At 51.1% G+C, this 22,323-nt stretch overlaps 1 protein-coding gene across 1 annotated transcript; it reads left to right on the forward strand.

Annotated features, from left to right (window-relative positions):
• The first annotated feature begins 5,042 nt into the window (after positions 1–5,042).
• LOC131198232 (uncharacterized protein K02A2.6-like) lies at positions 5,043–22,056 on the forward strand. Its single transcript, XM_058182723.1, has 5 exons — positions 5,043–5,612; positions 15,825–16,158; positions 16,746–17,707; positions 17,810–18,315; positions 21,951–22,056. Exons 1-5 carry the CDS (start codon positions 5,043–5,045, stop codon positions 22,054–22,056), a joined length of 2,478 nt encoding a protein of 825 aa, XP_058038706.1.
• Positions 22,057–22,323: the final 267 nt, after the last annotated feature.

Below are 22,323 nucleotides of genomic sequence, written 5' to 3' on the forward strand. Positions count from 1 at the left end.
AGGATCTCCAATTCAGTTTAAAAGGCCAAATTCCTTTTGGATCTTAGGTTAAATGATTCTGTTTCTCTTATTTCTTACTGCATTTCCATTCCTTCTCTATTTAGCCGCTATTCCACCACCAAAAAATTTTCTTTGCCAATTTCAAATTATGTTCACTCACCCAGCTTCAACATTCCATTCAAATCACCGCTCCTGCTCAATATCTTGGTCCGGTTGCTCCAGCTTAATGATGGCTGCTATGGCCACCGTCCCCGTCACTGAGTCAAAGAGCTTTCCCTCTGACCTCTGAGGAACTTGCTGGTTTCTCTCGGTCATCCGAGATGCCTCTCCTTCTTCACCATCCCTACAGGACAGATCTGGTCCGAAGACCCCCCGATGGTGATTTGTCAGCTCGGGAATTCACGAAGCTCAGCAGAGTTCGCTCTTCCCCGACTGTTTTGCAATGGTGGAATAGCGGCTAAATTGAGAAGGAATGGAAATGGCTTGGTGGTCATGTGACTGGGTGGTGTGGCTTGGTGGTCATGTGACTGGGTGCGCATGGCCAACTCAATGTCACTCATGTCAACGGTCGCTTCGCCCAGCCCCTCTCCCCAGCCTCAATGTATCTATAGTTCTATAAAAATGTTGCTCACCTTTTTTAACTTTATTATCTGCTTCTACATACTATATATGTATTTTCATGGACCACTGAAAGGAGGAAATAAAATAGAATAGAATAGAATTTTATTGGCCAAGTGTGATTGGACACACAAGGAATTTGTCTTGGTGCATATGCTCTCAGTGTACATAAAAGAAAAGATACCTTCATCAAGGTACAACATTTACAACACAAATGAGGGTCATAGGTTACAATTTAACACTTAATGATACAACACTTAATGATAAGCATAGGGTACAAATAAGCAATCAGGAACAATCAATATCAATATAAATCATAAGGTTTACCAGCAACAAAGTTACAGTCATACAGTCATAAGTGGAAAGAGATTGGTGATGGAATGATGAGAAGATTAATAGTAGTGCAGATTTAGTAAATCTGGCTGCACTGGCTACCTATGGTCTTTTGGGTGCACTTCAAGGTTTTGGTTACTACCTTCAAAGTGCTCCATGGCTTAGGACCGGGTTACTTACCGGACCGCCTACTGCTACCGATTGCCTCCCACTGACCCATGCGCTCTCACAGAGAGGGACTCCTCAGGGTGCCGTCCGCCAAACAATGTCGGTTGGCAGCCCCCAGGGGAAGGGCCTTCTCTGTGGGGGCTCCCACCCTCTGGAATGAACTTCCCCCAGGACTACGACAACTTCCTGACCTTCGGACCTTTCGCCGCGAGTTGAAGACCTACCTATTCATTCGCGCAGGACTGGCATAGAAATTTTAAAAATAAATTTTTAGCAGTTTTAAGATTTTGATTTAATTTGGGGTTTTTTTATGTTTTAATAGTTTTAATCTGGCCTGATGTCTAATAAGATTTTTATTATTGTTTTTACTGTATATATTGTGTTGTTTTTTACTCTGGCTGTGAACCGCCCTGAGTCCTTCGGGAGAAGGGCAGTATAAAAGTCTAAATAAACTAAACTAAACTAAACTAAACTAAATAGTTTGACAGTGTGGAGGGAATTATTTGTTTAGCAGAGTGATGGCGTTCGGGAAAAAAATGTTCTTGTGTCTAGTTGTTCTGGTGTGCAGTGCTCTATAGCATCGTTTTGAGGGTAGGAATTGAAACAGTTTATGTCTTGGATGTGAGGGATCTGTAAATATTTTCACAGCCCTCTTCTTGATTCGTGCAGTATACAGGTCCTCAATGGAAGGCAGGTTAGTAGCAATTATTTTTTCTGCAGTTCTAATTATCCTCTGAAGTCTATGTCTTTCTTGTTGGGTTGCAGAACCAAACCAGACAGTTATAGAGGTGCAAATGACAGACTCAATAATTCCCCTGTAGAACTGGATCAGCAGCTCCTTGGGCAGTTTGAGCTTACTGAGTTGGCGCAGAAAGAACATTCTTTGTTGTCCTTTTTTGATGATGTTTTTGATGTTAGCTGTCCATTTTAGATCTTGCGATATGATAGAACCTAGAAATTTAAAGGTTTCTACTGTTGATACTGTGTTGTCTAGTATTGTGAAATGGCTCACATGCTTTGCCCAAGAGTGTGATAGGCAGCTCACAAAACAGGGTTTTGAGGGGCTGTCACAAAGAAGGTGGGGCAATGTATTTTCCAAAGCAGCAGAAGGCAAAACAAGAACAATTTATTCTGTTATTCCTAAGCTAAATAGCTAAGACCCTCATTGGGACCCTATCTCTTTTGCTCCCTCTGGACTAATGAGTTAAAAAGCTGCTTCTAGACATTCATTTTAAAAAGATTTTTAGAAACCTGCAGTTGAAAGTTTTTCATGTCTCCCTTATCCTGAAGACCCAATTTCATTTGGAATTTAATCCCAAAATGATTGCCCTTTTAGCATTTCTCTTCACACTTCTCCAAAATGCACCTCCAAGAAGAGGCACAAAGCTGCTCGGAAGGCAGCTGCTGCAGCCTGTCCCTTTAAGGTACTTTGATGCTGCCCGCTGTCCAGCCCTGTGCAAAGGCAGCCAAGCAGGGCCACTGCTGCAAAAAGGAAAGGGTTCGATTCTCTTGGTCCCACCCGGTTGCTCTGTAAACTGAAGCCAGGTGGCAGAAGGGGGACTTTCAAGGGAGAGTTGTAGCGGCTGCCTTCCAAGCAGCTTCGCTGCCATTTCGCAGAAAAGTTCGGCCAAGTTGCCTCCTCCTTCTCAGCCTTAAATATACACACGGAGCAAACACGCACACATCTCATGGCACCGGAGGGACTCACCCATGTGCCAACTTCTCACAGAAGGTCCTGGTGCCATGAGGTATGCACATGTTTGCTCTGTGTGTATGTTTGATGCTGAGAAGAAGGATACAACTGGGCCAAACTTTTCTACTTCCCTTTGCAGCAAAGCTGCTCAGAAGGCAGCTGCCACAGCCTGTCCCTTTATTCACAGCAAAATTTAGCAGCCATGAGTTGCTGCTTTCCACTTAGTCCCATCCAGAAAGCATTGCAGCAGAGAGAAGTGGCCCGGTTGAATGCTGTTTCTCTCTGCCGCAGCGCTTTCCCAATGGGACTTACAGGACCCAAAGCGGCAACTAATGGTTGCTAAATTTCATTGTGCTGCACAAGATATTTTCCCAGCAAGAGAAGTGGTGGAGAGAAAACAGCTGCCGACCCGGAGAACCAATGGAGCGGCTCTATGTGTTCTCCAGGTCAGCAGCTGCTTCTCTCTGCTTGTTCTGTCCCCACCCCCCCACCTCAGTCCAGGAGGCACAAGCGATGACTTAATTAGCTGGCAGTTCAGTCCACAGCAGCTATCAGCTCTGGCAGCAAACTAGCGAGCGTCTGCCAAGTTTCTATGTTATCTTTTCTTGATGCTTTTCTTGAGTCAATCAGGAAACCAGAAATAAACAGTACTTCAGCTCAGGTTCTCTCTAAGCACTTGATTTGTTCGCTATGGAATCAGCCCCTGCTGCTTTATATCCTGTGAGGTGTGGCTCCGTGACTCAGCACTTCCTAGGCCTGCCCCACCTTGCTTCTGTTGTTCCTGCCTCTCCTGTCTATGAAACCTAGGGTCCAACCAGGACTATTAAGGGCCGGAATAGCTCAGGCTGTTGTGTTTGGCTGGAGAACACATGACCAGTAACCAGCAGTTGATTGGTTAACCGCCGATGCTATAGCCGGTGGGAGAATTAAGGAGCTGCTATTGGCTGAGCTGTTTACAGCTCCAATATAAAAGGGCTGTCAGTTTAGAGCTTGCTCGCTTGCTCACCTCAGTTAATTGTTTGTAGTTAATAAAAGAACTGTTAATGGTTCTCTTGCATTGCCTCACTTCTTGCTGTTGTTTTGCGAATACAACACTGGCGACGAGGATTTTGTTAGCGGAGATCGCAGGGGAACAAAGCCATTCATGAGAGCTAGCCAGAGAGCAGAGCCAAGGCAACAAGACATTGAGGACTAAATTACCTCAGGCAAGTCTCCTTGATCAATGGCCACTCTTTCCACATTCGCTCCATTCGATCAGGCGAAGGAATCCTGGGACTGCTTTGTAGACAGGGTCAATTGTTTCCTGGCCGCAAATGACTACAAGAGACTTCCCGATGACAGGAAATTAGCAGTATTCCTTAGTATATGTGGGCATGACATGTTTGAAACAGCCCAAGCGCTGTTGGCGCCTCAAAATGTTCAGGATGTACCATGGGGGGTGTTATTAGATAAGCTGAAGGGACATTATGCTCCCTTGCCCTCAAGAGTAGCCAGGCGCCATGCCTTCAGGCACAGGTACCAGAATGAGGGAGAGTCTATAAGTCAATACACAGCAGCGTTAAGGAAGGCTGCCCTTTATTGTGAGTTTAGTGACCTGGAGGATATCCTTCTGGATCAATTTATTTGTGGTATCAGGGATATCGAATTGCAGCGCCACCTACTGGCCAGAACAGATATCACTTTTCAAACTGCAATAGATGAGGCTCAAACCTCAGAACTGTCTGCTAAGTCAGCTTCTGAAATAAGGAAGCCTTTCAGCACTGCTGCAGCTGCTAAACCAGCCACAGTGCATCAGCAGGAGATGGTTTCTGATCAGTTCTCAGAGGAGAAGGAAGAGATAAGCCGTCTTAATTCGAGTTCTAAGAAGGGTTGGGTGACAGAGGAAAAAAAGCCACAGAATCCATGCTTAGGTTGTGGAGGAAACCACCACCGTTCTTTGTGTAAATTTAAGAACGTGGAATGTCGGCATTGTGGCAAGAAGGGCCACCTCGCTAGAGTCTGTAGGGCCACGCTGCCCTCAATTTCCAACCCTGCAAAACAGCATACTAATTTCAACCCTGTGAGACCCAATCGTGATGCACGGCAGCGAGATAGGGCTGAATGGATTGAGGAAGATTGTTTCTCTATTCACCAGGGCACAGAACAGGGGGAAACCAGAGTAAGTCATGCCAGGTCAGGACTTAGGAAAAAAATTTTCCTCACAGTCCATATTGAGAATAAACCGTGTAGAATGGAGATTGACACGGGATCTTCTGTGTCTATCATAGCGTGGCACACCATTTCCCGCTTAGTGCCCTCCCTTAGAAAACACCAATTAGATCGGGCTCGACTAAAGCTTCGTGATTACCAAGGTAATCACATTCCCATTTTGGGTTCCGGGTATTTTCAAGTTCAATATAAGAACTTTAATGATCGCCTTAGAATCATAGTTGTTGATGGCATTCTCCCCTCTCTGCTAGGTCTGGAGTGGTTCGATGCATTGGGTTTGGCCATAACAGGCATACATGCTCTTGCATCAGACCACTTCTCCGATCTCTTCCAGGAATTCTCTGATGTCTTCAGTAAGGAATTAGGCAAATACAAGGGGTCTCCCATCTCATTAAATTTAGATCCCTCAATAGCTCCTATTCGCCTTAAGCCTCTCAGGGTTCCTTTCGCCCTTCGCACTAAAGTTGATCAGGAAATTGACAAATTATTGGCACAAGGTATACTACAACCAGTGGACCATGCTCGCTGGGAGACGCCTATAGTGATCCCCATTATGGCCGATGGATCGATAAGGATCTGCGCGGACTACAAGGCCACGCGTCGCCAGTGTTCTGTTTGCGAACAATGCGAGGGTCCGAGGCTTGGCTTAAAACTGGTTTATTAACAACTCTTAACAACTCCTCACTGGAGGCAATAAAAGGAACGCCGAGCTTGGCTCGGCTCCTACTTAAGTATACTACTTAAGTATAGCTCGTTATCAAGCTGCGGAACCCATCAACAAAACCTCCCTATTGGCTCTTTACACTAGCCGTGCTTTAACCAATCAGCAACGGCTAGCAACAAGCCTTCTCTCCACGGATCATATTCCCGAGGACATAACACCCTTCACCCTCCGGATGGCACATGCATAGTCTGCGAGATATGCCGGGGGCCTTCGGCTCCGCCCCGATTGTCTTAGTTCTTGAGTCGGTGGCGCTGGAGTAGGAGGAGCCGGACTACCATCCTGCTCCGAGGGTGGAGAGTGCACCTCGGGATCGAGAAAAGACCCTGGCGACGCTGCAGCAACGGGAACCGCAGGTAAGGCAGCCGGCGAGACCACTTCGGGGGTTGAAGTACGTGGTATGTCTGGCTGGGCCACCGAACCCCTGAAGAGATGGTCAGGTGTTGGAGCAGCGATGCTTTGCTCAGGACATGGATCAGCCGGCCCAACGATTCTTCGGCGCAGCTGATTTATATGTCGGCGCCACTGGCGTCCATCTCCCAGTTGGACCCTATAAGAATAGGGTCCAGTTAATTGCACAATAGTGCCGGGGAGCCACCGGGCGTCAGCCCCGAAATTTTCTGCATAGACCAGGTCCCCCACCCTGAACTTCCTATAATTGGAATCTGTGCATCTGGGTATATCCGGAGTGAAACTCGGATGCAAACGATCTAGAGTGGTTCGTAAACGCCGACCCATCAACATCTCGGCCGGGCTGCGATTGGTATCTGGGCATGGGGTTGAATGTTGTGCCAATAAATATTGGCAGATCTTGTGGTGCCAGTTAGAGGGGCCCAGGCGGCTTAATGCTTCTTTAGCTGCCCTAACGGCCATTTCCCGCCGGGTGGAAAGGAGCCGTGGGGGCATGGCGGATTCCCAGCCGTGCCATAAACTGCTGAAAATAGGCCGATGTAAATTGGGCCCCATTATCCGTGACAATGACATCGGGAAGTCCATGGGTGGCGAACAGGGTTTCCAAGACCCTGACGTCGGCTCCAGCCGTGGGGGAAGGTGTCAATGCAATGTCAACCCACTTCGAGTAAGCGTCGACTAATATTAGGAAGGTTTGGCCCAAAAAAGGTCCAGCGAAATCCACATGGATTCGCGCCCAAGGGTTTCTGGGGTTCTCCCAGTTCCTAACGGGAGCGGCGGCTGGCGCTGATCTAGAGGCTTGGCACTGGGGGCAATTTGCCACCCAGGCCTCGATCTCCTGATCCATCCCTGGCCACCAAACGTAACTGCGCCCTAAGGCTTTCATTCTTACCATTCCTGGGTGGGCATCATGCAAACAACTCAAGATACGCTTACGCAAGTCGGGGGGTACTACTACCCTATTCCCCCACAACAGGCACCCCTTAAGAACAGATAGTTCATGCTGCCGGCGGGAGTATGGAAGGAATTCAGAAGCTAATGATCTCCGCGGCCAACCCCTTTTCACCCAATTGATGATTTTAGACAGAGATGGGTCCTTAGCAGACAAACTCTCGATATCGACAGCAGAGACAGGAACGTCCCAGTCCTCAACAAGAAGGACAGCGGACGTCGGGGCTGGGTCGGCCTCCGTTATAGGTAAGGGGCAGCGGTTAAGCGCGTCCGCGTGCCCTATAGATTTCCCGGGCTTATACAACAGTTGGTAGGAATAGGCGGCAAGGAATTCCACCCAGCGGGACATGCGTGGGGATAGAATTTGGGGGGTTTGGCGATCGCCTGCCAACAGCCCCAGCAATGGTTTATGGTCAGTTACAAGATAGAAAAACCGACCATAAAGGTAGTCATGGAATCTTTTGATTCCAGCTACTGCAGCTAGGGCCTCCCGATCAAGTTGGCTATAGTTTCGTTCGGGAGGGGATAAAGTGCGTGAATAGAAAGCAATAGGGGCTTCGGAGCCATCAGGAAGAAGGTGGCTCAGAACGGCGCCCACGCCATAGGGGGAGGCATCACACGTTAATGACAGTGGCAGGCAGGGATCATACTGCACTAGAACAGCCGCCGACGTAAGGGCATCTTTGACAGCTCGAAACGAGGCGGCCGCAGCTTGGTCCCATCGCCATGGGGCTTTGGAATCTAACAGCCTATGCAAGGGCTCGGCTAACGTGGCCTTATGGGGCACAAAGATGGCATAAAAATTAAGAAGCCCCAAAAAGGCTTGAAGCTCCGCCTTATTTACAGGCGTCGGGGCATTCTTAATCGCCTCTACTTTGGAGGGCGCAGGGTGGATTCCTGAAGAATCCACCAAAAATCCCAAGAATTCTACCCGCGGAACCCCAATACGGCACTTCTCTTTTTTTAGCTTTAGACCCGCAGCCCGGAACCGGCTAAGGACGGCTCTCAAGCGTTCGACGAGTTCTGACCTATCCCTGGCGGAGATCAGAACATCGTCGAAATAGGGTACAACCCCTGGAATTCCGTGGAGCAATCGCTCCATCAAGCCTTGAAATAGCCCGGGGGCTATGCTGACCCCGAACTGCAGGCGGTTACACTTAAAGGCACCCCGGTGGGTGACAATCGCCTGGGCCATGGCGGTCTCCTCATCCACCGGGAGTTGCTGATACGCCTGGGCGAGATCTAATTTAGCAAATATTCTGCCTTGCCCCAATGAGTGAAGGAGATGTTGTACAACTGGGACCGGATAAGGATTATCCTGCAGGGCTCTATTTATGGTGCATTTGTAGTCGGCACAGATCCTAATGGATCCGTCCGGCTTTAATGGAATCACAATGGGGGTTTCCCAATTAGAATGGTCTATAGGTTCAAGGACTCCTTGGGAAATAAGTTTATCTAGCTCTTTGTCTACCCTGGGACGGAGCGCTAGGGGAACCCACCGAGGCTTAAGGCGCCTGGGAGCTATCTGAGGGTCCAGATTAAACGCAATAGGGCGACCAGTGTACTTGCCCAGACTGCCGTCAAATACATCCCCAAACTCTAAAAATAAATTGTCTGAAGTATCTAGGACATTAGCATGGACTCCGGACACTTCAAGATGTAAGGCAGCAAACCAGTCCAGCCCTAAGAGACTTGGGAGGTTATCCCTAACTACAATGAGGGGTAATTTCCCCAAGAAGGACCCATAGGCAACCCGAAAAACCCCGCATCCCACAGTCGGAATTTGTCGGCCCTGATAGTCCCTTAAAGAGATCTGACAGGGCTGAAGGCAGCGTTTAGAGATGTGGGACATTGTTGTGACCCAGGTTCCTGGACCCGGACTCCTGGACTCGGATGATTCAGAAAGTGAGGGAGAAGACCTGGCCAGCCCTGCTTCTCTTGAGCCCTTTCCCTCCCTGGCACCCACTCAAAGGAAGGAGGAGGGGCCGGCACAACCTGATTCCATGGAGCCTCCTTCTGATTTGGCAACGCCCCAAGAACAGTTTTGGAGTGATGCAAGGTTACGTAGACGTGATCGCCGTGCGCAGCAGCGGAAGAGTTGGGACAAAGCCAAGTCATAATTGTCATGCAGTGACATCTGCAGAGACTATAAATAGGAGGCGGGACTTCCTGGTTTTTTGTCTTGGACAAAGTAATGAATTGGCGCGAGCTAACTGTTTCAATGGAGGGAAGAATATATTCGTGAGTAATTCTGGCCTTATCTATAATTTCCTCGTTATCTCCAGAAACTTGGCAGGCCCGTGGGTAGACGTGGCCAGGACATGTATCTATGTAAATAAAAGGAAAAAAGGAAGGCCTCTGACGGACTCTTTGCTTGGGAGTATTGGGGGAAGGGAAACAGAACATTTTGTCCAAGACCTGACTAAAACATCTTCTACCAAAGATGGATCAGCAGCAGTACAGCAGCAGTTAGAGCAGCTACAAGCGGCTAATCAACAGCTCCAGCAGCAAGTGGCTCACTTGGCAGGCCAACTTGCTGCCAGGAATGTGCCTGCAGCCCCCCCCCATCCTCCCACTCCTCCTCCTCGCCGCAGTGCCCGATAACCGTGCGGATAAGTTTTCTGGGCAGCCTGAGATGTTCCCGACCTTCTTGGGACAGTGCCAGCTCTACATGGCTATGAGGCCAGAGGATTTCCCAGACGACCGGGCTAAGGTGGCCTTCGTGATTAACCTTCTTCCGGCTCGGCTGCTCGATGGGCCACGCCCTCTTGCTCCAGGACAGCCCCTGCTGGCGGACCAACAGCGTTTTGGCAGCACCTGCGCACCATGTATGAGGACCCGTTCGAATGCTGACGGCAACCAGGCGCCTTAAGGAACTCCGTCAAGGAAACGCCCCTGCAGGAGTACATCGCGAATTTCGTCTTTTGTGCCAGGACTCTGACTGGAATGATGCAGCGCTGGTGGACGCGTTCCAGGAGGGACTCTCAGAGGAATTGCAAGATGAGCTGGCCCACGTGGAGGCGCCGCGGACCCTCGACAACTTGGTGCCCCTTTGTCTCCGCCTCGATGCCCGTCTGCAACGACGACCATCCCATCGCACCCCCCGGGACCCGCCGTCGACATCTGCACCCCCACTTCCTGCACCCCCAGCACCCCGGGTCGCCCCACGTTTTGGAACCGCAGCGGAAGAGCCCATGGAGTTGGGAGCGCCAGACCTCGCCTGACAGCCCAGGAGCGGAACCGAGGCGCCAAGGAGGATTGTGCCTGTACTGTGGGAGCCTGGCCACTTCGCGCTTCTTGCCCCAGAAAGCGGTGGGGCACGCACGCCGGTCCCGAATCACAGCGTGACCAATCGAACGGAGCAGGCCCGACCTGGGAAACCCTAGGTCGGGCACGTACTAAGCCCCCACTGGACGCTATGGAAGTAGACTCTGGGCCCCTCGGCATCTGATTCTGGACACACGGATATGGTTGGGGAACCAGTCGGACGGGCTCCAGGCGCATGCGCTGGTGGACTCGGGCCACAACAAACTTTATGGACCAGGCCTTTGTGACCCAGTTTGCGGTCCCGTGGTTCCGTGGACCCTCCGATGCGGTAGAGACAATTGATGGACGAGAACTGGTGTCCGCCCCATTAAATTCGCCACCCAGCCTTTGCGCCTGGCTATTGGGGACCATGAGGAGGCGATCCAGTTTTATGTCACGGCGGACCTTCATTTTCCTTGGTCCTTGGGTTGGCCTGGCTTCGGACCCACGATCCTCAGGTGGCCTGGTCGCGAACGCCATCTCTTTCCCGAGTCTGCAGTGCGTCGATCACATCCGCCACACCTGTGCCGCCAGAACGCCCCACCGCTGCCATCACCTTGCCTCCTGAGCTGACGGACTTCACCAACGTGTTCAGCGAGAAGGAGGCGGACCGACTACCCCGCATCGGCCCTACGATTGCCCGTGGACCTTCTGCCCAACGCACCACTGCCTGTGGGACGCCTGTATTCCATGTCGGAGCCCGAGTTGGCCGCCTCAGGGACTTCCTGGACAAAAACCTGGCCCGAGGGTTCATCCGCCTTCAAAGTCCCTCTCGGCCCCGGTCCTCTTCGTGAAGAAGAAGACAGGGACTTGCGCCTGTGCTGTGATTACCGCCGGCTAAATGCCATTACGGTACGAAATCGCTACCCCCTGCCGCTCATTCCGGAGCTACTGGAGAGGTTGCGGGAGGCCACGATCTTCACCAAGCTCGATCTCCGGGGGGTCTACAACCTGGTGCGGATGCGAGAAGGAGACGAATGGAAGGCGGCATTCGCACCGATACGGACACTACGAATACACTGTCATGCCATTTGGGTTGACCAACGCTCCCGCCGTTTTCCAGCACTTCATGAACGACGTGTTCCGAGACATGTTGGATCGGTTCGTGGTTATCTACCTGATCGACATCCTGATTTACTCCCGGTCCAGGGAAAGCCACCTTCGACACGTCGGTCTGGTTCTGCAACGCTATGGAGCAACAACTCAATGCGAAGCTGGAGAAATGCGTCTTCTTCCGGACTTCCATAGAATTCCTCGGGCATATCATCTCGCCCGAGGGCATAGCCATGGACCCATGTAAAGTAGAAGCTTTGTGTAGCTGGGAAGCCCCTCGTCGGGTAAAGGATGTTCAGCGCCTGCTGGGCTTCGCCAACTACTACCGGACCTTCATCCCGGGCTTCGCCACACTGACGGCTCCACTTACCCAGCTCCTCAGGAAGAAGGTTGCGTTCCGGTGGGGTCCCCCGCAGCAAGAAGCATTCACAGCCCTCAAGAAAGCCTTCGTCACGGAACCCGTCCTGAGGCATCCCGACCCGCTCCGGCCTTTTGTGGTGGAAACGGACGCGTCCAATGTGGCTCTGGGAGCGGTGCTGCTACAGGCTCCGACGAATGGTGGCACACTTTTTCCCTGCGCTTACTACTCCCGGAAACTCAATCCTTCCGAGCGCAACTACACTATCTGGGAAAAAGAGTTGCTGGCTATCAAGGCTGCATTCGAGGCTTGGCGACACCATCTGGAGGGGGCCCGACATCAGGTGGAGGTCCGAACGGACCATCGGAATCTCGAGCACCTCACCACAGCTCGGAAGTTGAACCAGCGGCAGATCCGGTGGTCATTGTTTTTTGCCCGGTTCAACTTCTGCGTGACCTACATTCCCAGCGGTCACAACCGGAGGGCGGATGCCCTGTCCCGCAAGCCAGAGTACCTCTGCGCCAAGGACCCCCTTCCTCCACGGACAGTGCTGCCGGCAGAAGCCTTGGCCGCAGCACGGGAGCCAGTGGACTTGCGGGCCCAGGTGCGAGGCGCAGCGCCAGGACGCCTGGTCGCAGCAAAGGAGAGCGGAGGTGGGCCCCACGCCTCCTTGGACCTTGGAGGAGGACTTACTCAAGTTTCGGGCGATTATATGTGCCCACAGGACCACTCCGAGCCCTCGTCATGACCCAGTGCCACGACAACCCTGCAGCAGGACATTTTGGGTTCTTCAAGACCTCCACCTGGTGACACGGACCTTTTGGTGGCCCAGTGCGGCATGATATACATGCCTCACGTGACATCCTGCGTACTGTGCCGGCAAGCCAAGACCGCCACGGGGCACCTCCCGGCTCCTCCAGCCCTTGCCGACACCCGACAGACCCTGGGGCGATCTCTATGGACTTCCTGACAGACCTGCCGCCGTCCTCTGGGTTCACCACGGTGCTGGTGGTGGTGGACATGCTCACCAAGATGGCACACTTCATCCCATGCCGCTGGACTGCCCACAGCCGCAAAACGCCCGCCTCTTTCTGCAGCACATCTTCCGCCCATGGTCTACCGGACAGGGTGGTTTCGGACCGCGGGAGTTCAGTTCACAGCCCGCTTCTGGAAGAGCCTGATGGCCGCGTTGGAGGTGCAGGTGTGTCTGTCGTCATCGCACCATCCGGAGACCGACGGGGGTACAGAGAAGGTCATCGGTATACTGGAACAGTATCTCCGTTGCTTCATCAACCAGCAACAGGACAACTGGGCCGACTACCTGTCCCTGGCGGAGTTTGCTTTTAACAACTCTCAGCACACCTCTACTCAGATGACCCCATTCTTTGCCAATGTGGGGTACCATCCGCGGCTCTTCCCTCTGGCACCACCGGACTCTCCTGTTCCCGAAACGCAGACCTTCCTGACGGAATTGCATGCGGTCCAACAGTTGGTACGTCAGCAGCTGAATCGGGCAAAGGAGGACTACAAACGGTACGCCGACCGCTCCCGACGGGCAACGCCCCCGCTGGCAGTTGGAGACCGGGTGTGGCTCTCCACCAAACACCTCCCGTCCGACCGCCCAGTAAAGAAGTTGGACCACCGATTCATCGGCCCGTTCCCTGTCGAGGCAGTCATCAACCCGGTAGCCTACCGACTGACCCTGCCACGATCCATGCGGATCCACCCCGTTTTTCACCGGTCCCTTCTAGTTCCTGAGGCCACACCGAGTCCCCTTCGGTGCCCAACAGCACCCGTCACTGTCGCCGAGGACGGATCGGAGGAATACGAAGTCCACAGCGTACGAGACTCCCGCTGGCTGAAGGGTCGTTTCCAATATTTGATCGCATGGAAGGGATACGGGACTGATTTCTCCTGGGTAGATGCCTCCGACGTTCATGCCCCTGACCTGGTGCAGGCCTTCCATGAGCAGAACCCAGCCCGACCGCATCCCGATCGTCAGCCCCGGGGGAAGGGCCCTGCGGTGAGGGATAGTGTTGTGACCCAGGTTCCTGGACCCGGACTCCTGGACTCGGATGATTCAGAAAGTGAGGGAGAAGACCTGGCCAGCCCTGCTTCTCTTGAGCCCTTTCCCTCCCTGGCACCCACTCAAAGGGAGGAGGAGGGGCCGGCACAGCCTGATTCCATGGAGCCTCCTTCTGATTTGGCAACGCCCCAAGAACAGTTTTGGAGTGATGCAAGGTTACGTAGACGTGATCGCCGTGCGCAGCAGCGGAAGAGTTGGGACAAAGCCAAGTCATAATTGTCATGCAGTGACATCTGCAGAGACTATAAATAGGAGGCGGGACTTCCTGGTTTTTTGTCTTGGACAAAGTAATGAATTGGCGCGAGCTAACTGTTTCAATGGAGGGAAGAATATATTCGTGAGTAATTCTGGCCTTATCTATAATTTCCTCGTTATCTCCAGAAACTTGGCAGGCCCGTGGGTAGACGTGGCCAGGACATGTATCTATGTAAATAAAAGGAAAAAAGGAAGGCCTCTGACGGACTCTTTGCTGGGAGTATTGGGGGAAGGGAAACAGAACAGGCATCAACTTCTGCAGCGTCGGCCACGCGATGAGTGATCTAGAGGAGCCGGTGTCAATCTCCATTGAAATTGGTACATCTTCTAAAAGAACTCTAAGGAAGATCTTTTGAGCAGGAATACCGGAAGAGGCGTGGTTGACGTCAATCGTTGCAACATCATGGCCCTTGGAGACGGGCTGGCGTTCGTCACGGCGGCTCGGCATTCGTCTTACATCGCGCCTCGGTTCGAGCGGGGTCGAATATGTAGTTGAAGCTGGAAGTAGGGCCCGGCAGACTCTCGATAGGTGGCCCATTCGGCCACACCGGCGACAAATCGCGGTTTTAAATCTGCAACTCGAGCGGTTGTGGTTTCCCCCGCGCCCGAGGCACATCTCTGGTTTTCCCCTCCCCTCGCAATTGCCCTCATTTCTTCGAGCTGCATTGAGGCGGCGCACAGCTTCATCAGCAGGGAACGGCACGTCGCCATCTGCGTCTTCATGGTGGACTGATAGCGGCTTGACGGCAGCAGCCGCAGCGGCTCGGACATGGACCGGCTGGATCCCTGCTGACGACCGTTCCGACATTTCAGAAGCTCGCGCCTCTTCGATAGCCACCTGAAGTGTCAATTCAGAGCGGGCCAGTAGGCGGCGCTGCAACCGCAGGTCCTTGACCCCTGTAACTAGTTGGTCTAACAACATGTCTTCCAAATCGGTGAACTCGCACTGTAGCGCAGCATCGCGAAGGGACGCCATAAAATCATTGATAGACTCACCCTCACCCTGGAGCCGCTGTCTAAAAAGATGTCGTCTGGCCACGCGGGAGGGTTTCGGGGAGTAATGGGCCTGTAGTTTCTCCAATAATATGTCCCAAGGGACGGACGATACTGCTTGCGGGGCGGTAAGAGCCCGAGCCGTCGCAAAGACGTGACGGCCACAAAAACTAAGGAAGTACCCACGCTTCCTAGCGCTCGAGATATCAGATAAATTGTTCGCCTGCAGGAAGCATTCAAAACGTTCTAAATACGCTTCCCAGACTTCGTTAGCAGGCTCAAAAGGGGAGAAGGTTAACATGGCAGTTGTCATTTAGGAAATTTTGCTCCTACCGCTAGTACGGAAACCGTCGCCTCACGTAAAGTTCCACTCCTCGTCGCCAGTGTTCTGTTTGCGAACAATGCGAGGGTCCGAGGCTTGGCTTAAAACTGGTTTATTAACAACTCTTAACAACTCCTCACTGGAGGCAATAAAAGGAACGCCGAGCTTGGCTCGGCTCCTACTTAAGTATACTACTTAAGTATAGCTCGTTATCAAGCTGCGGAACCCATCAACAAAACCTCCCTATTGGCTCTTTACACTAGCCGTGCTTTAACCAATCAGCAACGGCTAGCAACAAGCCTTCTCTCCACGGATCATATTCCCAAGGACATAACAGCGGACTACAAGGCCACGCTCAACAAGGCTCTACAGGCAAACCCGTATCCTGTTCCGGTGGTCCAACATCTTCTGCATTCATTGGGCCGCGGCAGCATATTCGCCAAGCTCGACATGGCACAGGCCTATCAGCAGCTTGAGGTAGATGATGAGTCCGCGGAGGCGCAGACGATCGTGACTCACCGCGGTGCCTTCAAATGTCGCCGGCTGCAATTCGGGGTCTGTGTGGCCCCCGGCATTTTCCAATGCCTGATGGAGAGACTCTTACATGGGTTGCCGGGGGTCGTCCCCTATTTCGACGACATCTTTGTGTCAGCCACCGATGAGGCTGAGTTGCTACACCGCCTCCGTGCCGTTTTGATCCGTTTCCGGAAGGCTGGCCTTAAACTAAAGCGTGAAAAGTGCATACTGGGCGTTCGCCAGGTCGAATTTCTTGGTTTTCTTGTCGATAAGCGAGGTCTGCACCCTACCCCCGCAAAGGTACGTGCAGTACAACAGGCTCCTACACCCACGACTAAGACTGAACTGCAGGCTTTCCTTGGCCTCCTTAACTTTTATAACTTATTCTTGCCACATAAAGCTACAGTCGCAGAACCTCTCCATCGCCTCCTCAACAGCAAGACACCTTGAATTGGGGACGAAAAGAGGACGCAGCTTTCCGGGCCGTGAAGGCACTGCTCACCTCTGACAGTGTCCTCATGCAATACCATGCGGACTTACCTTTGCTCCTGGCATGTGATGCTTCACCCTACGGGATAGGAGCTGTCTTGAGCCACGTTCTACCAAATGGATCAGAAGCTCCTGTTGCTTATTTTGCTAGGACTTTGTCACCCGCAGAACGTAACTATGGACAGGTAGATAAGGAGGCTTTGGCAGCCGTGGCCGGGATCAAGCGTTTTCATGATTACTTGTACGGCCATGCATTCACGCTTGTCACCGACCACAAGCCACTCTTGGGCATCCTGGCTGGGGATCGTCAAACCCCCCTCATCCTGTCACCAAGGATGACACGATGGGTTGGGTTCTTAGCAGCATACCAATACACCTTGGTCTACAGGCCAGGCAAGGCTATTGGGCACGCGGACGCATTGAGCCGTTGCCCCCTTCCAATTCCTGCAGAGGACCCTGCCCCTGCCTCATCAGTCCTGTTTATCAACGACCAGGCTATTCCAGTGTCAGCATCAGATGTGGCGAAGTTCTCTTCCAAGGACCGTACCCTCCGCCAGGTGGCCGACTGGGTGAGGAGGGGGTGGCCCCTTGGGCAGTTGGCTTCCGAGTTTCAACCTTACAAGGTCAGGCAGCATGAAATTTCTATCATCAGAGGCTGCCTACTCTGGGGCTCCCGAGTGATAATTCCAGATGAGCTCCGTGGCCGGATCCTCAATGTCTTGCATGAAGGCCACCCAGGCATCACCCGCATGAAGGCATTAGCCCACAGTTACCTGTGGTGGCCAAGGCTAGATGGGGAAATCGCTGAGTGGGTGGCCGGGTGTCCAAGGTGCCAGATCCATAGAGCAGCTCCTCCAGCGGCAGTGGCCACTGAATGGGAGATGCCAAAAAGCCCCTGGGCCCGCGTCCACATAGATTTTGCCGGCCCCATCCAAGGTCACATGTTGTTGATTATCGTTGACGCTTACTCTAAGTGGGTCGAGGTTGTCTCAATGACCTCTATCACCTCAGAGGCACTGATCCATGCACTTAAGAGAGTTTTTGCCACTCATGGTTTGCCTGATGTTTTAGTGTCAGATAATGGGCCGCAGCTAACCTCAGCGGCCTTCCAAGCATACCTGGCAAAGCAGGGCATTCGCCACGCCACTATTGCTCCATTTCGTCCTGCCTCGAATGGCCTGGCTGAAAGGACAGTCCGCTCAGCTAAAGAAGTCCTAGCTAAATTAGTTTCCGGAGATTGGCGAGACAAAATAGCGACCTACCTATTGGCACAACACACCACTCCATGCCCCACGACTAACCACTGCCCGGCAGAACTGTTGATGAGCCGACGATTGAGGACTGTGTTAGATCGTTTGCATCCTGAGTACTCGCCAGAGAAACCCCCTAATTCTACCAGTGGAGCCCGCGCATTCCAAGTGGGGGATTGGGTGTATGCCCAGCATTTTGGGGGGGACCCGCGGTGGCTGCCAGGTCAAATAGAAGAAGTGACCGGCCCCCGTTCATACCGGGTTCAGTTGGAAGATGGTCGCATGTGGCGGCGCCATGTGGATCAACTGTGCCGCCGCCACATGCCCCCATCCAATGTACCGAGCAACACAGATCTGGCCGCATCGAATCAGCCACCACCTGTACAAAGCAAAGAGTCCCGTCCAGAAATCATGCCCAATCCTGATAGTCCACCCACAACTTCACCAGCTGTCGATTTACCTCAAAGGCCACATCAGGACCAGTCCAATGAGTTTCCATCCAGCGCGGCTGAACAAGCCCCAGAAGTTCGTGAAGTTCCTGTGCGGGTCCCATCAACAGCACCTGGTACGGTTGTACTGCGCAGGTCAGAGCGAGCCAGGAGACGTCCAGCCTACTTGGCCGATTATGCTTGTGCAATCCGGGAAGGGAGGGGTGTTGTGTTCGGCTGGAGAACACATGACCAGTAACCAGCAGTTGATTGGTTAACCGCCGATGCTATAGCCGGCGGGAGAATTAAGGAGCTGCTATTGGCTGAGCTGTTTACAGCTCCAATATAAAAGGGCTGTCAGTTTAGAGCTTGCTCGCTTGCTCACCTCAGTTAATTGTTTGTAGTTAATAAAAGAACTGTTAATGGTTCTCCTGCATTGCTTCACTTCTTGCTGTTGTTTTGCGAATACAACACAGGCTGTTACGAAGCCTGTTATTAGAACACAGTAGCCTGCAATTACTGCAGGTTCAAGCCCGGCCCAAGGTTGACTCAGCCTTCCATCCTTTATAAGGTAGGTAAAATGAGGACCCAGATTGTTGGGGGGGCAATAAGTTGACTTTGTAAAAAATATACAAATAGAATGAGACTATTGCCTTATACACTGTAAGCCGCCCTGAGTCTTCGGAGAAGGGCGAGATATAAATGTAAATGTAAACAAAACAAACTGATTGTCCTCCGCTGGGTCTGGGAGCATTGCCTGGGCAGGGGGAGATATAGGAGACAGAGGCCTCGTTATTTCTTTCACCTGGCCTGCCTCTGGCTCCTAGAGCTGAGCCAGGGAAGCCGGCCCTGCAGAAGGGAGCCTTGATGGCCCTTCCCCCTCACTCTCTGAGTCACTCTCTGGCAGGGGGCCAGGCCTGGGGGGGAGGTGCTGGAGCCACAACAGTGCTGCTGCTCTTGCTGGGAGAGTGTCTTTCACAGCACAGCGAACTTCGGGTGCTCAGGGAGATGCTCCACATGTTCTCCTGAGACAATGACCTGACTCAGCTGCTTTTCTCTGCTGCAGTGCTTTATGGATGGGACAGTAAGGTAAAAACCTTACCCAAACCACTTCAGCCCACCTGTGTCCGTGCCACCTCCCACATGCCCCCACTTCCCCCCCCTGTGCTGACACCCCCATGGCCCTTGGGGGTGGGGCAAGCAGTGTGGCAGGCTGCAGGTTGGGTAAATTGTTTCAGCTCAGGGGAAGGGTGCAGTTTGAGGCCAGGACAGGGTTTGCTAGGTGAGCGTGGGCAGCGAATGTAGATTTCTGGGGGGGGGGATGCATTCAATGGCCCCAAGGGTGAGATGTAAGTAAAACAGAAACTTACCTAAATAGGGAATGGCAAAAGCTTAGATTAGGAGTGAGGAAACTGGAGAGCAGCTGGGCTGCGGGTGCCACATGGTCTAGGCTAGGGCCTAGGCAAGCTGTGATGGCTGGGGAGCCAGGAAAGCGGGTGAGCCTGTGAAGGAATCAGAGAGGGTCTAGCAAGTTGTGATGGCTGGGGAACCAGGAAAGCAAGCGAAGGAACTGGCTGGGCTGTAGACACCATGTAGGGAGGCAGCAAGCTGGCTGGCTCGCAGAGACTGCATGGTCAATGCAGGTGAGAAGCCAAACAAGCAAGAGCTATCCCAGGGAGGTGAGATGAGGAGTGACTGGGTGGCAGGGTGAGTGGCAGGTGGGTAGGGCGAGCAGCAAGTGGGCAGAGCGAGCAGTAAGAGGGTGGGGCAAGCAGCAAGCAGGGGCAGGGCCAGCCAAAGGTGGCATTTGCCAGTTCTCCGAACAATTTCCACTACCGGTTCGCCTGAATCGGTCCAAACCAAATACCACCTCTGTCAGATAGCAGCCTGGTTTGTGGAAACTTCTAGGTTCACTTTGTCACCTGATTATATTGTTGGCTTGCCGAAAGAGGCCACTAGAGGTCACTGCACAGATTTATTTTATAAATCCTAATAAGAGTACAGTAATTCATGGAATAGTAGGTTTCAAGAGAACATTCACAGTATGAGCTAGTACACAGATGTTTAATCAATGGTCTGCAAGCTTCATGTTGTACAGCTAATCCATAGAAAAGTTGCAATATAATGAAGAACATTCATTCACTTTTTTTTCCTGATGGAGAACAAAGGCATTTTAACTAGGCTAGATTAGGAAATAGATGAATTAGACCTTCCCACAAGGCCAATCATTTCATTAATAATTGGTTTTGATACTGAGGTTACAGAGATAATTAGTATAAAATTATCCTTTGCTGTGAAGGCTGCTTCTTTGTTCCAATGAGAAAAGAATTATCACAAAGACAATGTGATGCTGTGGTGGTTTAGTAGTTATAAAACAGGAAAAACACCAAGAGGTATGATAAGGCAGTAATTTCTCCCAGAAAAACTCAGCTACCCTTAAGCTTTAACTGCAGAAATGTATTCCAACAATTTCTGTTCTGTTGGGGCCAGAAATGAGTTGGGTGTGTTGCTCACAAAAATGGTGGCATGTGAGCAAACAAATGCACTATCAGAGGTGACCTCTGTTTCCAAGTATTTTTGGGAAGAGAGCAAATGCCATATCAGAAAGGCTGTAAGTGTATTAGTGCCCTGTGTTGCTGAGCAATGGGGAAGAGGAGGTTCAAGAATCATGAAATTAATAAAATTCAATCTAGAGGCCAAATACATGAAATCACACTGAAAATATGGGTTTTTGCCCATATTAAGTTGAAAAAAATTCAGGAAAGACAGTTCAAAAAGTCCCTCAAGTATATTATGGTTTTGAACAGTCTAAAATTATTTCTGTCTAGTAACAGTGTCCAGTTATAGAGAGGACTGTCTTAATGTTTGTTCATTCAGGTTTTTTTTATCACACTGTAGGAATTTAGCACCCACCCCCCTCCTAGAAGAATGAAATATTTTAGAAAATATTTAAAAAGGCAGAATATATTTCCCTGGATGAGAAATGGAGAAACATGTTTTAAAGTCAAAGCAACTTCCTGCCACCCCCCACCTTTGTCAATGGGCCATTAAAGCCTCAACCAAGCTCACTCATTTCCCCCCACCTTTATCAACCATCATCTGCATAATAGAACCCATCTAGCAACTGAAACTCACCACATGGCACCTGGGAAGATTACATCAGCCAGCAAGGCTAGCTAAGACCCCCACACCCTGGGAGTCTGACAGCCAATCAGGGTACTCTTCTTATGCCCCAGAAAGTTCAAAGCTCAGAAAAAGCATAAAGCCAGGGAGCACACAGGATCTCAGCCCTTTTCTGTTCAGGAACTCAAGCCATGTGATCCTGACCACCATTAAACCATCTTTCCAAGCAGTCTCCATGTTTCCAGTGTCTTTGTCCCCACTTGGAACTGAACCCAGATGGATATTTCTTCCAACAACACAGTGATAAAAAACCCTCTGGTGATTAATGTAAGAAAGGACATAAAACATGTTATAAAACAATAATAAACACCTACTGTATAAAGCATCATGATCATATTTTGATGGCTAAAAGGAACATGATGTTAGTGTGCCTTTTGATCACACAAGATCCTGAGGGTGGGGTGGGGTGGGCGGGAGGGGAGGCAGATTGAGTTTATAGGTTTTTCACTTACACATGTTGCCTGCCAATTTAGTAATCATTAAATGCTAGTCAAACAAAGAGACTTCTGTGTAAAACATAAGGCCAGATTGCCCATATTTTTCAAGACTGGAATTTTTAAAAAATTACACTACTGAAATGTAACTAAAGAGCACTCTTACACTTTTAGTTTTGAAATTCATCAAAGGCAGATTTTAATATTCGAAAATGCAAGTTCCACTTTGGTTGGATTTGGTAAGATCCAGAATGCTCAGTGTGATTTTGCAAGGCGCTAATGCATTGGATTGCTTTGGAGTAGAAGAGGCCCAACTTGGTTTTTGTTTTGGAGCAAAAATCGACGTAGAGAAAGAGTTGTCATGCAAATATTGGCAAATATTTAAAACTCAGTTTTCTATATGCGGGCTGGCAGAATATTTCCAAAATTACTATCTTACGAATTGATAGGAGGGGCCTTCAAGCAGGTGAAGAGATGGGTGCAGCTCGCGAGCATAACATAAAGACTCGGGTTTCAGAAGAAACGGGTGGATCCTTTAAAATCCAAG

This window comes from Ahaetulla prasina, chromosome 4 (genome assembly GCF_028640845.1).
Source record: "Ahaetulla prasina isolate Xishuangbanna chromosome 4, ASM2864084v1, whole genome shotgun sequence".
Taxonomy (NCBI): Eukaryota; Metazoa; Chordata; class Lepidosauria; order Squamata; family Colubridae; genus Ahaetulla; species Ahaetulla prasina.

What these genes read in the sequence shown, in the direction of transcription:
- LOC131198232 (XM_058182723.1), top strand. Translation starts at nt 5,043, where the DNA reads ATGGAGATTGACACGGGATCTTCTGTGTCTATCATAGCGTGGCACACC. An exon ending in GGATCTGCGCGGACTACAAG is followed by an intron (nt 5,613 to 15,824) that starts GCCACGCGTCGC and finishes GCGGACTACAAG; the next exon opens with GCCACGCTCAACAAGGCTCT. An exon ending in GGCTGAGTTGCTACACCGCC is followed by an intron (nt 16,159 to 16,745) that starts TCCGTGCCGTTT and finishes CATTCACGCTTG; the next exon opens with TCACCGACCACAAGCCACTC.